The sequence below is a fragment of the Artemia sp. Qi Xiang Cuo genome, chromosome 6, assembly GCF_049724085.1.
Source record: "Artemia sp. Qi Xiang Cuo chromosome 6, ASM4972408v1, whole genome shotgun sequence".
NCBI lineage: Eukaryota > Metazoa > Arthropoda > Branchiopoda > Anostraca > Artemiidae > Artemia > Artemia sp. Qi Xiang Cuo.
In genome coordinates, this window is record NC_142799.1 from 38,850,510 (window position 1) to 38,867,053 (window position 16,544).

Below are 16,544 nucleotides of genomic sequence, written 5' to 3' on the forward strand. Positions count from 1 at the left end.
CTTGAATCTATGATAGTACTGGAAAAACTAGTACAATTTCAATTTGTTTCAAATTTTGCATGCTAAAAACTGGCAGAAAAATACTTTTGATCGCTGTTTTTTTTTACACTAATTAGAAAATTAGCTCAGGTCAACAATTCTAAGTTAAGAATATTTCTAAGAAGCCATGAGTTTTAAAGTCCTGAACTCTTGGAACCAACGCCATATTTTGCTTTTTTATTTTATTGCTCACTGTTCAACTTTAGTGAAAAAAGATTAGAAATAAAATAGGTCAAACCAATGCAAAAGCAGTGAATTCAATAATCAAACAACTTATTTAAGGTCATGAACAGATTTTACTTTCTTAGTGACTTGGACCTATTTAGCGAAACTACAGAAATGTGAAGCTATCGAATATTGCCCTTTACCATATCCATTCCAGAAAATTCATTTGGATTTCGGAAAATTCAACCAAATCCTTCTCTTTTTTTAAAATTTGTGCTACGATTTCAGGTTTTGATTCGGCTTTAGTTATGTTTAATAATTAGACTTATCACAACAAAACTGCTTTCGCAGAATATACATTTTGTACAGCTGAATTTTGGAATGTCACTACTGAATCTCAAGATTGGTATCGAAATAGGATTAAAATTTTGGATTCTCTAAGATTCCACTGTAGCTACTCTTTTTATTTCAGATTTTGTGCAATTTCGGGCTTTGGGTCTAAACTTGAGCGAATCTCACGTTTAGACTTTTCAGCTGAAATGCCTATATAGCGTAATCATGAGCCCCAACAAATCTGCGGCGTGCCATAGCTGATGAACCTCTTTAAGAAGTTGGTTTGAGGCAGTGAACTGTGAAAACAAGGTTGCTCTTGTTGTCTGCATTCAAAATATCAGTTGTCGTAAAAAGGTAATCCTGCTTTTTAAACTTGTCACGCAGACTTTGCTTGATATTTCTAAACCTGGAATCTATTCCTAACATAACTGTTATCCTGTGACGTAATTAATTAAAAAAAACCTTTTTCCAGAAAATAAGTTTTTCAAAGAAAAGTAAAGAACTCCATTGAACCAAAAAAAAGCAACAATAGAACCAAATAACCTACCAAGCGTAAAACTACCACAGCTCAGCATCAATAAATTAATGAATTCCAAAACGAACAGAAATTGCAATAGATAACTAAACTCAAACCCGTTTTGAGTCGAGCTCAAAATGTGCAGATTTTAACATGAGTTAGAATCACAACCCTTATGCCTTTTCAAGGCCAGAACATAATTTGCACATTATTGAAAAAAACTTAAATGTTTGCAATTTTATAACTTTAACAAGTCAAAAATTACTAAGATTTTAAGGAATAAATACCAGGATATGTATATCAAACTTACAATACATATTTATTTGTATTTTTTTTTCATATTAATGCTTTTAGCCTTACGTGTATTTGCAATAGGATAGAAGTAGTAGAACTAGTAAATGCAGCAGTGGTGTTATAGCAGTATGCATACATTGCCTTTTGGTCAATTGATCTCTCCCTTTAAGCATTCTCTGAGAGTTCCAATTTAATTCCCAATTCAATTCTTAACATAGGCTCTTTTGACAATCTAATTGTTGATAGTGTCTGCATAGTGTCAGCATTTACATCTTGCTTTTTGGTCAGTTGAACATCCGTTTCATATTGCCTCGGAAGTTTTCCCTTGACATGGTAGGCCGTTCCAAAAATGTTGCTGATGTGCGTTTTTGACCCCCTTTTTGACGCCCTTTTCATCTTATTACTCTAAGCCTTACAAGTTGGTGCAATTGAAGTAGTAGTTGGAGTAGTTTAGTAGCAGTAGTAGTATTAGTAAAAGTAGCAGTGGTAGTAGTGACATTCATATATTACCTTTTCGTCACTTGAGCTTCCCCTTAAAGTATTCTCTGAAAGTTCCAACTTAATAACCAAATCTATTCTTGAGATACACCCTTTTGACGATCTGCATACAAATAGCAGATTTGATTTAGTTCAAATTTCCCCTCAATATTCTGTAAAATTTTCAACTTCATACACGTAGCCTTAATTGTGCTAGTACCATATTAGTAGTGGTAGTAGTAGCAGTAATAGAGTATTAATATTAGTAGTAGTGACAGTAGTAGCAGCAATATTAATAGCAGTAGTGGCAGGCATATTTTGACTTTTGGTCAACTAAACATCCCACTCATGATGCCCCTGAAGTTTCTTCCTGATACGATAAGCCGTTCCAAAAAATATTGTTGATACGCCCGTATGGAGTTTGGAGCTTTATTTATTTATTGATAGTGATTTGTGGTAGTTTTACGCTTGGAAGATCATTTGACTTCATTTCTGCTCATTTTTGGCTTAATGGAGCTATTTACTTTTCTTTGAAAAACTTGTTTTGAGGAAAATATTTTTAAAATCAATTACAGAAATGATCGATATAGTTCATTTTAAATGTGGATTATGTAAGTTTCATCCGTATCATGGTTGTAGATATAGCTAACATTTTTATATAAATGATCGGTACAGTTAATTATAAATGGAGAATATGTAAGTTTCATCGGTATCAAGGTTCTAGAGATATCTGAAACCTAGTAAAGAACGAACCACAGAATATTCTGGAGTTGGTTAGCTGCCTGATTTTCTGTGGTTCGTTTCTTGCATTTCCAAATAAAAAAAGCCATACGCTTTTTCTTGATTCCTGCATGGGAAGCTCTTTCCGCGTCAAATACCCAAATACCCCTTTACGTGCATAATGATGCAACATAGTTTGACAAGAACTTTAGCCCGTAGTAACTGAAATATTAAAATAAATCATCATATTACAAAAGTAGTGTTTTGAAAAGTTATAGTAAAGAACGAATCTAACCCATAGTAAACTAAATATTAAGATTAATCCCCATATCATACGCATGATGATGCAACACACTTTGACAAGAACTCTAACCCATAAGAACAGTGCCGTCGCAATCTTCGACAACAGCAATTTTCTTAAGGAACACGTAAGATGCCGCGAAAGAAGATCCAAAAAAGAGCTGAAATATTTTGAATTTCGAAAGTTTTTCTGCTATTTAGTAACTTTTATATTGTTACTTTGATACCAGTTTTGTTATTTTGATGAACATTTGATTTTTTTAAAAAAAAGTTTGATTTTGAAATAAGGAATTTTTAAAAACTTGAAACTTTTCGCAATCAAAAACCAACAAAAATCAATTAACAAAAACTTTCTGAAAAAAAAGTTTTTAAAAGAAAAGTAAAGGCCATTTTGAACTTAAGCTAATTATATAAAAATACCTTTTAAAATTCAAACTAAAAACGACCAGAAATTACTGTTAAAGAATAAATGAAACCCAAAACGAACAGAAATTATATAAGCAATCCTAGAAAAAACATACAACAAGTAATAATATAAATGACCAAAAGCCTTAACTGCTCCCTTCCTTAACTGTGAACAAAAACCAAAAGCCTACTGAGTCATTGGCGCTTAACTGAAAACGGATTATATTGCAGATATTTTCTTTTCCAGTTCTTACAGCATTGAAAATAAAAGTAAAATTACAGTGAAATAAATTCTTGAACTGGTGGATCTTTCAACAATTAATATTATTATACATCAAATATTCAATTTGATGTGGTTTATACTTTCCAGGACTGTTCAAGACACATATAGTTTTCAATAAAGCGCCAATGACACAGTAAGTTTTAGGCTTTTACAGTGAGAGAAGGAGGCGATACCCAAACTCTTGTCTGTAGTGATTTTTCTTCGTTTAAAGCTTTATTTTCATATGCAATTTAAGGTTCACTCGTTTCAAGATTTATTTATTCGTTTACATTAATATCTATTGTATGTTTGTTTGTATTGATTATTTATTCAATTTTTTTTCGTTTTAAGTTTCATTTATACTTCAATAGCAAAATATTTTTTTTCGTTTTAAGCTTGATTTTCATATTGAATCTAAGCATTACTCGCTTTAAGATCTATTTACTCATTTATACTATTACTTGTTGTATGTTTTTTGCTATGATTGTTTATTTAATTTCTGTTCCTTTTTGGGTTTCATTTATTCTTTAATAGTAATTTCTGGTCGTTTTGAGTTTGAATTTTAACAGGTATTTGTATCTACTGTGCTTAAATTTAAAATGGCCTTTACATTTTTTGAAAAACCTTTTTTTCGGAAAGTTTTTTTTAATTAATAATTTATAAATATTCTGCCAGAGCCACATTCTATTGTTCCGATGTAAATTTTTCGTAAAGTTGACAAAACCTTTACACTTGGAAACATCTCTGAAGGCCAAACTGTTTCATTGGAAGTTTTAGAAGACTTTATTGTAAGGATCAACCAATGTAATTTGTCATTTGAAAAAATTTGACTATGCCTTAAACGTCTATCAAACTCAACATTTTTCTTGGCTTCTATAACAGAGAAATTCAACTAATTATCGCATCTACTTGTTGACACACAAGTGTCTAACTGTCCTCGCGATTGCGGCGGTATCTGCAACCTAGAAGAGGATTACAAAAAGGATTTATTGGCAAAGAATGCATAAAAAAAAGAAATTACAAATTTTTCACTAGGTAGATATCACATTAACCGTCTCAAAACATCTAAAATGGTAGATCAGCGACTAATATCACAATTATTTTTACAGATAGAGTAGAAACGAGGATAAAGCAGAAAAGAGTAGGCTCACTGACAAAAAAAAACAAAAAACAGAAAAAAAAACAAACAAACAAATATGAGATAATCGAAACAAATGATAATAATCAGCACCAAGAAAAAAAAAAAAAAAAAAAAAAAAAAAAAAAAAAAACTTGCATACACACGACATCTAGACGCGAAATGTAGTTGCAAGGAAAATACAATCACTTCAAAGAACTAAAAGGAGGATAAAAAATGGGCCAAACAGTCTACCTTATGCTAAAAAGAAGAAGCGGCAGAAAAGGAAGAAAAAGATAAAAAAAATATGATCTTTGCACTCTATAACACACATATCCTGAGAAAGCCGACTTTCCTGGAAAGCAATGAAGCTTTTTTTTTAATCTAGATGTAAAACAAAATTATAAAATTGGAGACGTCGAAAAAAGCTTAAAGTGTTAAATAGTTTATCATGGATGCCAAAATTTGAGCGGCCCAAGTGCTTTTGTATTTTTGCCACTGTGAAATTGACGTGTAAATACATACATTAGTAAACAACTCATCATGACATACCAGAAGACTGAAGCTGTGTTGACAATGCAAAATTACAATGCAAAAACTGCACTAATTCTTGGCTTTGCATTCGTATCGAAGGCTGTTGCCACCAAATGAGCACCTACGACAGACAGGCTTGAATCGTAGGTCTCAGAGTGGACTATGTGCTGTCATTAAATTAAAGACTAGGAGTCCTATATAATAATTGGCAATGTGTGTAAACTTTGTGTGATATCATTCAATTGAACCAGAAGCTATATACAGTAGGCTCCAATAAGTTTGTGACAAATGTTTAGGAATATTAGGAAATCATCATTAGCTATAATAAAAGCAATTAAAGACCGTTGGATTTTATGTTTCGAATTGCTGACACAGGTTTAAAAGAAATTCCCTGACATCACCGAAAAACAGATACCCCGAGTCAAAAAGGCCACAAACAACTAGGTTAGAAGTAAAAGATAATGCTGAAAGAAAATAATAAGCATATAAGGGCAAAAGGCTTGAGCATCATCCTAACAAAGGAGATGTGACGTTACGATCAGGCATGCAAGGGCCGGAGGTCCAAGCGAGTTGAGGGAGCCAAAAGAAGTCGTTAAAGCTAGTTTTTGCTTGCCAAAATAGCGGGTCTTTTAGAGATTCATACAATTCATAGACACTATTAGAGATTCATACAACTTTTAGAAAGAATAAAAAGAAGTAAATACCAAAAGAAAGAAAAAAAACACAAAAAATGTTTCTGTCATTTACAAAGCTCTTTTACAAAGAGATATCACATAGAAACGAGATTTTTCCACAAAGAATTCTGTTTGAAAAAAGGGAAAAACCAATTATGCTAATGATTTTTTTTTCCTTGATTGATTATAATTTTTCCTAGGATGTCCCTGAAGTTCCTAGGATGAATAACGGCGAGAATACCAAGAGTGAGAATAATTTCTATGTCTTCATCCCAAAACTCTTATCCTTTTAAACATGTTTTTAAATAGCAAATATTAATGAAGTACCGGAATATTGAAAAGGTAATCCAATCTTTTCTGCTTTCATATAAATTTATTACAATAAGGATTCTACGTCGAATACCTTCTGCAACTTCCCCTTTCAGTTAAGAGTGTTTTTTTTACAGTGATCAATTAAAACAGCGATTCAAATTATCTTGAGAACAAAAATTTAACTTGTATAATGGTATCGAGACAATTTTCCTTTAACCACGAAAGCCTATATAAGTACAAATGCAAACGTTCCTAATTTGAAGAGAGAATAGGGAAATTTCAGAGATGGCGAAGGGAAGAATCTAATGACTAAATGAGTGCATATCAATACCAAAACCCTGGCATGAGAGATACCCAAACAACCTCCTACACATGCTCTTTTTCACGAGTAATGAAAATCCAAAAATGATCAGAAACATTAGAATACACCGAAGAATATAAATAATTCATTGAATGCTAGGACTTGAAAATAGAATAAAATTGAAAGAAAATGAAAATAAAATAGAATTAACATTTTTTTTTTTATAATGAAGCGCCCATGATTTGTTATAACAAGCATTTATAGATGCAAACAGGTCCAACGTGAAATGAAAAATAAGAACAACTCGTCCCTCGAGAACATAATTGTCATTTTACCAATTTGGGTCAAAATGAGTTAAGGATCACTTTATTTCCTTTTTGAGTATAATCTGACTTGTTTTCAAGAATTTGTCATAGGATGTAGACTTTTGAGGTATCAGAATACATAGTTGCAATAAAACATTCGTTCATAACTTTAGTGCACGCATGACAAATATGTTCCCGAGAGTAAAAATATATTTATTGCCCTATGCTAGTAGTATTGGCATGTACACTTTCAGCTTTTGCATCCAATAGCTAGAACACAGGAATTTTATCTCTTGGTCGATAAACTTGGTCATCATCAAATGATAATAAAATCTGAAAAAAAAATAAAAACAACTGTTAAAGGTGCAAAATAGAATCTATGTACAATAACGAGGAAGAATTTCAAAAGGGAAACAATAAACATCAATAGATGGGACAAGCCGAAAAAAAGGGAGCAGAGGGCCAAATTATAAGTTTAGAGAAACAACTTTAGGAACATTCAAGAACTTAACCCTTTCCGACTGGAGTTTTATCACGGAAATAAGTTTTCTGACCATCTTTTTTTTTTTTTGGGGGGGGGTCACCATTATTTAAACTTCTAGATAGATTAACAAACCTTTTAAAACACACAAAGTTAATTAGCATATGAATTAATAAGAAAGCATTTTTAACAAGCCCGAAAGGGGCATTAATTATTCATTAAACTAAATAATTACTACGCCACATTAAAAATTATTTTTAACTCTTGTAAATGCAGAGGATACGCATCTTCTTTTTAGATTAAATAACTATTTGGCTGACAAAACTCGCTTTCCTTGATTTTTCAAAACAATTTCGATTAAGTTTTCTATGTTTACAATCTTTGATAGGGACGCTTTTCTGTATTTCTTTTTTTTTTCAAGAAAACGCGTTTCAAATAAATCAATGATTTTAGTATTTTATACTTCTCTTAGGAAATATTAACATTTTGTAATAATTGTCTTTTCAAATTTTCAAGCTTCCCGCTCAAGAGGGCATAGGTAGCTCGAAAACAGTGCTAGCTTCTTCCAAGGTAGAGACTTTTAGTACTTTACGATAGACGCCTTGAACAAAAAAAAAGCCTCTCAAAAGCCAATTTCTTCTTTGACGGAGTAAGAAAAATAATTTATCAACCTCCCATTGCCCTTGTGTCGGGGCTGTCGTTCTTTCAGTGGTGAGGAAAGGGGGAGGGGGTAAACTTTAGATTAAAGGAAGGGGGAAGGGAGCCTCAGTCCTTCATGTGCAGGAGAATTTCTGTTTATTTTAGGCTAATATCATTAAGTTTAACGTCTGTTCTTCTTCTTCTATTTAACATCAGGCGGGCTTTTCAGTAATACTATTTAGCCCTTTTCCTTTTCCTTTACTCTGTGGGCTAAAGAGCCACTGGCTTGATTGCCTTTTATATATTTGTTATTTTCAGATATCTTTCAGTAGATCTTTCGACTCAAGGAGTTCAAAATTAAGATGATAGATGTTGATTTCTATGTTCTGTGTGCAGGTATAGTTGGAAAGGCTCTTGGCTGATAGTGAGATTTTGTGGTGTTTGAAGCATTTTAACAGTTTACAAAGCAAGGTATGTTGTGCAGACGTCAGCATATTACATTCAAATTGGCAATGGTCAATTGTTTCATTATTCACATTACAATGCATGCAAAGAGGGGGCAGGGTAATTTAACCCCTTGAATTAGGAAACTTATACGAGAATGCAAGAAAATTTAGTCCAATTGTTCCAGAACGAATTCTATGATAAACTTTAGAAAATACTTATTGGGAAAGGGCTAAAGGATAGGATTATTCTTATTAAAATTAATATCTGATAGTCTCCATCGGTAAATATCTGTTATGGGGATTGGTCTCCCACTTGGCTGGTCAATATTTATAGCATTTTTTGCTATCTCATCGACTTCATGATTACCAATTATACCAGAGTTACCAGGAGTATATTAAAAATAAATTCTTGTGCCACTTGAAGCAAGATTTTACGTTATATTGGGACAACGGCAGATTTCAGTGTGGAATTATATTTTGGAGCCAAGGTCAGCAGCTCAAGACATGATAAATAATCAGACTATACGCTCCTTTTAATTTAAGTATCAATCAAAGGCCGGTTTTTCGTATGATATTCTAGTGCCCTGATTGTGGTGTTCAACCATGCAGACATGATTGATGCTGAATTATAATCTGTTCTCCAGTGCGATTTCTAGGTGATGAAGGACAGCACCTCCTACTACGTACTCATTCATTTTTGAAACATCAAAAAAATATTTGGAAGTGGTTTTTATAAGTAATTGTATTAAGTTCAGCAAATTTTTTCTGGAAAAAAGCAATGGGGTTTAAATCTTTATTCCACTTTGAGAAATTAGTATTTATTATGGGAATTGACCAATTCCATGGAGGGGATTGGGGGAAAGTAGGTGCAATAGACTTTGCCGGTACAGGGAACTGATTTCTGAATATTGAACGGTTCTGAATATTGGCAAACTCATCTGCAATGCCACTATACTTGGCTGGATTTCTTAACCAATTAGGTAGGGTGTGTGAGCTATTTGATTCAATTTTTGTAATATGTTTTGTCAAGAGAAAGCTACGTCTCTCCCTTATCGTTGTTAATCCACTCTCCATAAGCAGAAACTTGGTGCTTGTGGGCTTCCTAGGACAAAACATGAGACGTATTATATCGTTTTGTGTTTTCTCAATTTTTTGCATCTGGGTCTTTGCACATGCACCATAGACGATGAACCCATAGTCAATATGGGGTCTGATATGTGATTTATAAAACTGGAGTAAGGTTTTCTCCTTACATCCCCAGGGTGTGGAAAGAAGTCTTTTTAGTATATTTGTTGGTCGAACATAAGACCTAGGTAATTAATATGATTATCTTCTGAAATAGTTGTTCCATTTAGAGTTAGTCTTACATTAACATGATTTCGCTTTCGGTGAAATTGGATTATTTTTGACTTGGTAGGTGCAATGGGTAAATCTGAATGTTGAGAAAATTCTTCAAATTGGAAAAGTGACTTTTGCAGCTTTGACTGTGACATCTCAAAGGTGTTGCCAGATGACCATAGCACCAGATCGTCAGCATATTGTCGATTCATGTGGGGGAGGTTCATGTTCCAGAGATATAGGGCAAAGAGGAAGCAGCTGAGGACTGCTCCCTGAGGAAGGCCTTTGGTTATTGTCTTTTGGGGTGAAGAGGCTAAACCTACACAAACAATGAAACTTCGCAATTCTATGAAAGATTTTATGAAAGATACTAGCTTAGGGGGTAGTCCAAGGTTTGCAAGTTTGTTTAAAAGGATTTGGTGGTTCACATTGTCATATGCCCCTTCAAAATCTAGGAAAGCTGCAACTACGACATTATTTTTTGAGAATGGTTCATTTATTGCATTTGTTAGCAATATGAAAGCATCTGTTGAGGAGTGGTGTTTCCTGAAACCAGTTTGAGCGTGAGGGATCATATTATTTTTTTCAACAAATCAGAGGAGTCGGTAATATATCATTTTCTCCATATTTTCCCCATCACAGGAGTAATCGTTATGGGCCTATAAGACTCAGGGTTATTTTTGGGTTTATTTTTCTTTAGGATTGGTAGGAAGGACGAACATTTTCAAATATTGGGGAACATAGAAGATGCCAAAGCATGATTATAACAGTTTAGAAGTTCCTGTTTGTATGAGGGGGTAAGATTCTTTATCCATGTAGGGTGTATATTGTCATAGCTGCCGCTAGTCTTGGTCCTAATATGATGTATTGCATTATTAGTTTCCTGGATTGAAAATGGGCTGGTTATATGCTCGGATCCTGGGCATGGTTGGTAACTTGGGTTCATAGGGATAGGGGATATTTTGCTGCAATTATTTGATGTTAGCTTATTAACAAAAAGAGTGACAAATAGCTTAGCTTTTTCATTATCATTGTCATAATGGGTATTATTATGTATAAGCTCATACAGGAGTGGGTTGGGGGATGTCTTTTTCCCACAGATGTGGCTTATAACTTTATGTATAATTGGCTCATGTGTTTCTCTGGAGAGATTATTTTCAAAATTGTTCCAGTAGTTACATTTAGCATTCATTATAGTCCTTTTTAGACTAGATTCTGTTTATAATTATTTTAAATATGTAGTAGGTGATGTTTTCTTTATGAATGTTCTCCTAGCTGCCTTTTTTGTTCTCCATTTATTTTGACACTCATTTGTCCACCATGCTTTAGGAATGTGTTTAGGGACAGTTTTCTTGGGTGTTGTCCTTAGGGTGTTGTCCTTGGCATGATTAGCTGTATTTATTAGTAAAGATGCCAAATTTTCAGCATGTGTGTCAACTGTTGTGTTTGAAATGCATGAATTTTGGGTGAAAATTGTAACTTCATCATTTAGCTTATTTTGGAACATAGGCCAATTTGCTTTAGTGTTGACATATCTGGAGGTATGTGATAAGGTTTCAGCAGATTCATTTAGGGAGCAAACGATAGCAAAGTGGTCAGTACATAGACTATCAATTTCATTTACATAAATTTTATTCAAAATATTTAATGACACAATTTGTAGGTCAATTGTAGAGAAGCTGCCACTTTTGGGGTTGAAATATGTATTCAGGTTTGGAGGGAACTTACCAGCTTTATTTGCTGGTTTATTCCCCCACAAGAGGCTGTGGGCATTGAAGTCTCCACAAATAATGATATTTTTCAACATCTTAGAATTATTAATATAGCTGGAGAAATCCATGGCATCTGTTGTTTCACCATTAGGGTTATAAAAGCGTAATATATAAGTTTTTGTATTATTCAGCCAAACACTGATACTAATTACATCAAAATCATTTACAAAATCTGGAAAGTTGATGCCACAGAATTTTATATTATTATTAACTATTAAAGCTACTCCACCTCCTTTTCTCTCTGATGATCTATCCTTTCTCAGGATAGTATATCCCAGAGACTTATTTTGTTGATTTTGGGTTAGACGATTTTCCTGGAGGCAAGCAATATTAATGAATTTATTATTCATATAAGATATTTGTTCATTCAGCTTATTTTATGTGAGTGATCTTACGTTCCACTGGAGTATTGATATGTGTTGTGTTGTTGATTTATTTTTCACATGACTGTGTATCAATGTTCAGCTTTGTTAATAGTAAAGCAAGATCTTTTTTTGCTTGAATGAGCATATCATCAGGGATGTAGATTTTTGCCAATTCTGCAATGATTTTTGTTTTCTGTAGTTGATGTATATTCATGGCCTCGACTGCATTACAGTTTAGAATGAATAAGCATATATTTGGGGATTGCATGTTTAGTTGTGCATGCTGTTTTTAAGTTAAGGGATTAATTCCAGGTAGTGTTTCTGGTTTGTTTCTTCTTGGGAGGGGGGCCAGGCTGACCTGATCTCACTGGACAAGGAGGCTGGTTGACTTGGTGATTCTTTCTGATAGGGATGTGAGCTAGGGGGCTTAGAGGATGGTGTTTTATACGGGGTACTTGATGCATTGGGGGCGTTTGACTTGGGGGTTTTGGTTGGTTTCATTATGGGTTTTATTTGGTATTGTTGGGCAGCATTTGCTTCCATTGCTGCAAAGGGGTATGGAATGGCCTTCTCTGTTGTTATTTGGAGTGTTAGTGCTCTTTTCTTATATGTAGGGCATAGTGATTTATTGGTAGATTCACGTGGGCCTTTGCAATTGATACATGCAGGCTGAGTGTTGTTGCAAGTTGTCAACTCTTTAGGATGGAATGCTTTACAATTACTACACGCTAGGAGAATTTCATTGCATTTGTTTGTTGAATGTCCCAGTTTGAGACACTTCTGACACTGGATAGGCTTTGATTTGTATTTCTTGTGCGGTTTGATTGGCCCAAATAGGGATAACTTTTCTGGGATATTAATTTTTTCCTTCAGTGTAAATAAGAAGGATCTATTTGTTTTTAGGCCATAAGAGTTAGGTTTACCAAGTTGGGTAACATCTTCAACTGGGATTGTGTTGCCAGCCCTATCTGAGAGCCCTTCTTTCAACTCCTGAATGGGTATTTCTGGGGGAACATTATAAACTACTATTTTTGTTGGGGATTGTTTTGGGTTCCATTTAGATGCATTAATTGGTGTATTCAGAAGGGATTTTAGATTAATTATTGAGTCTGCTGATTTCTGATCTTGGACAGCTATTAGCAGAGATCCATCATGGTGAATATTAAGAGAGAACAATGATTTTAGCAATTTGAAAATTGCAACTCTTATTGCAGTAATCTTTTTTATTTAAAAAGGGGGCAATAGGAGAAATTTTAAGGTAAATTCTTAAGTTTTGGTTGGGAGGATCTTGGGTGGGGAGGCGGATAGTACTTTTGATATAGGAGATTTTTTTCCTTTTTTTAGAGTTTCTACAAAGGACTCCTTGAAAGGCATTATCATCATCTATAGTGACGTTAGCCCCTACTCTGATCATTGTCCTATTCTCAGAATTGGAGTTATCATGTGAACTTTGTGATAGTGAGCTTGACCAGCCAACATGGGTATCAGCTTCACTGGTATGTGGGGTGGGATCTAGGGGGACTTTTTTTTTGGAGGACTTCTAAGCATTGCCTATTGGAATAAGCTTTAAACTAAAACAAGAAAGGATATTACAATGATAACATACCGTCTGCACTCTACTGTGGGGAAAACTTCACCATCTACAAAAGAAACACCACAGTATAGCCCTGAGGAGGATTTGAGCAAGATTGGTTCGGTACAACTACTGATAAACCGATATATTAATTCACAAGAAATTTATTTTAAATTTCTTAAAATGTTGCTGCTGTGTGTTGAGTTTTAATGTCACTGTTTGCTTCAATTTCTTCTTTAATAGTTCCAGACATATATTCTGTTCTAGTTATTCGGGAGGTCAATTGTTAAATTAATACTCGGAATATATCAATAAGATTTTGTCACCATTATTTTACTTTTAAATAATCTCTTTACCAAATCGAGTGTTCCCAATCATTTTTAAGTAGCAGATGCATTCTAGCTGAACGCCAGCCAATTTCTTCTTTTTCCTTTGGCAGTTTGACAGAAAAATATTGAAATCTATTACAGAGCCAATGACAGACATTATTTTTTCTGAAGCCATCACCTTTATAAATGAAATACAAATTTGCAGCTTTGCTACAACCATGACTTTAGAAGGTTGCAGCTGTCATGCAACCATGAGCTCATATACGAAGCATTTTCACATGATGCCATGACAGCATATATAGCGCCAGATAGATAATATACGGGAATGACACCAAAAAATGTAGTTTTGTAAAAAAAAAACAGTTTATTTTATAATTATAAATAATAAATTGTAAAAAGCATGCATATATATGCATATATGCAGTAGCTTCTAAATGGGCCATTGAACGTCTCCTTGTTTTTCAAGCAACCTTTTCCTTGTTTTAAGAAGAGGACTCAAAATCTACAGGCAAGGGCTTTCAGCGATGGTGATCCCAATGGTAGATTGTTCATTTCAATCAGCCTTAAATTTCGGAGAGTCTCAAGCTCTTTTTCAAAATAAACTTCTACTATTTTAGGTACTCCTACATAGCATTATTATTCCTGAATCACCTTTAAATGAAAACTTTTTCTCACTAGACAGTTTATTCAAAATGCGTTTTTCAATTTTTGGCTACTATGGGCTGTAGTTCGCTCTTTACTAGGGTAAAACTTCGGCTATAACCATGAAAAAAAGTCTTTCACCAATTACGCTTGTGCCTAATTTACGAAACAAAAACATATCGGATTAAAGCAGCAAAGGTTTCGTCAGATTTAAGCGCTTTTCTGCTGTTATGGGTATATCAAAAGTGTTTTTAGGGTTAATGACACTAAATTAAGTTATTTTCCTTATAAACAAACAATGGGATTCCGTCTTGTTTGTCACAGCAGGTTTAGTGTAAGTTTGATTTAAAATAACGTCACTTACAATAGTATGGTTTGAAAAGGATGATTCTATTTGAATACCGTAATGATGCGCTAATTATTAAGCAGCAATTGTAACTTTCTACATTATGAAGTTTCCATTTAGTAACCAAAATGACAGGCAATAAGACAGTATATAAACGTACAAGCAAAACAAAAAAATAACAACAAGTAAATGAGAATTTTACCATAAAACTGAAGAACATTGATGACGCAGAAAGGAAATGCCAGACATCATGATAATCGTAAAAATTCAAGATTAGACATTCTTGGTTGTAGTGTCTTGATTCGGCAGCTGACATCCTCCACGTGGCAGCCTTGATTACAAAGAAATAAAAAGAAGCTCCCCATGATACCAGTGACAGACAGATGTATATCAAGGGTTGGATAAGGACTGTTTCACCATAACGAATCTAAAACAAGGACAACAGAATTGCATCGATTTTTGTTTCAGCCATTAGAGCGAAGAGTGAAACAATTAAAACACAATAACATAGATTAAACAGATTCCACATCGTTGGATCACAAAACCAACAAAATGACATGACATGGCAAAATCACTCATTGTGATCAATCCCTAATGCTTAAAAAAAGAAGAAGAAGAAGCAATAAAAAAAGGACACATCAGTGCTACCTATGCAAAAAGCGATTTTTATTGTTGTTTAAGGTGGGGGGGGGGGCTTTAAGTGTCCCGTATACGGTTTTTGGCAATGGTGATTCCAATGATGGACTTTACTTTTCGATCCGACACCATTTTCAAGGGATTTTAGGGGATTGTTCAAATTTTTTATGAACTTGTTTTCAAAATAAAATTTTAGTCTTTAAAATAATCGAGATACTAGTTACCATTCCTGAACAAACAACAAATAACATTTTTTTTACTAGACAATTTTTTTTAACACATTTTAAAAATTGGGTTACTATGGGCCGTGGTTCACTCTTTACTAGGTTGCAGCGTTTTTGCGTCTTGGAACCGATCTGATCTTTGTAGGGAGAGACTGTCCTTAAATTTCCGTCATCAGGAAATCCTCCAGAAGAGGCTGTTTAATCTCAATTAAGTTGATGCGAAATGCCATTTTCTAGACACTTTTCATGAGAACATCCACCAGGAAGGGACGACGGATTCCGTCCAAACTTTGTGGAAAGTAAGAGCTAGAATAAATGTTTTGCATAATTATTCAAACATGATGCAACCTCAGGAGAACGGGGCCATAGGGTATATCTTCTAATCAGGCTAACTGTTAGACGGGCTGGCAGAATTCAACAAAACTTGTTCAGAAGCTAAAGTTATAACTTCTGACGTCCATATCTCGATTGAACCACTATGGAGGAAAGGCGCGGTTCTCGTCGTAGACGTCCACCTAAAAGGTTATTGAACATCAGTTCAATTTGGTAGGGATTTGTAGCGAGGATTTTAGTTTCACATTTACGAATTTCTGGTCTCAGTCAAATGTCATATGCACAGCCCAATATTTTTGTTGCTCCACTGTGGTCGCTCATGAGTTATGGCTGTTAGCTTCACAGAACATTGATACCAGAGGTCTGTTTCTTGATATCTCTGTCTAAGAAATTCATGGGATTCTTTTTTACTTATAGTCTTTGTTTAATCCCAGACTAATTTACCACAAAACATAAAAGAGCTTTTTATTCGCATCACAACTCTTAGCTCGACAAGGACATGAGAACAAAGTTGGACTAAAAAATAAATTACCCTTTAATCACTGACTTTGATATTTTAATCTTACAGCTATTTCGCTTCAAATTTCTAGAAATTTTGAAGTGGAAAGAATACACAAATTAAAGGTCAAATGTTTTGTTATTGAAAGTACTCATTTAATTTTCAT

At 34.0% G+C, this 16,544-nt stretch overlaps 1 protein-coding gene across 4 annotated transcripts in view; it reads right to left on the reverse strand.

The window, feature by feature from the left end:
* Positions 1–4,801: 4,801 nt before the first annotated feature.
* LOC148951208 (SID1 transmembrane family member 1-like) overlaps positions 4,802–16,544 on the reverse strand; it is a 129,592-nt gene continuing 117,849 nt past the window's right edge. For all 4 annotated transcript variants that reach the window (XM_089090724.1, XM_089090725.1, XM_089090722.1 and 1 more), the window contains 2 exons: positions 14,889–15,113; positions 4,802–7,088 (listed from right to left, as the gene is read on the reverse strand). In XM_089090724.1, coding sequence (XP_088946850.1) covers positions 7,026–7,088; positions 14,889–15,113 — 288 coding nt within the window. In that variant the 3' untranslated portion in view covers positions 4,802–7,025. The remainder of the gene's footprint in view (positions 7,089–14,888; positions 15,114–16,544) is intronic.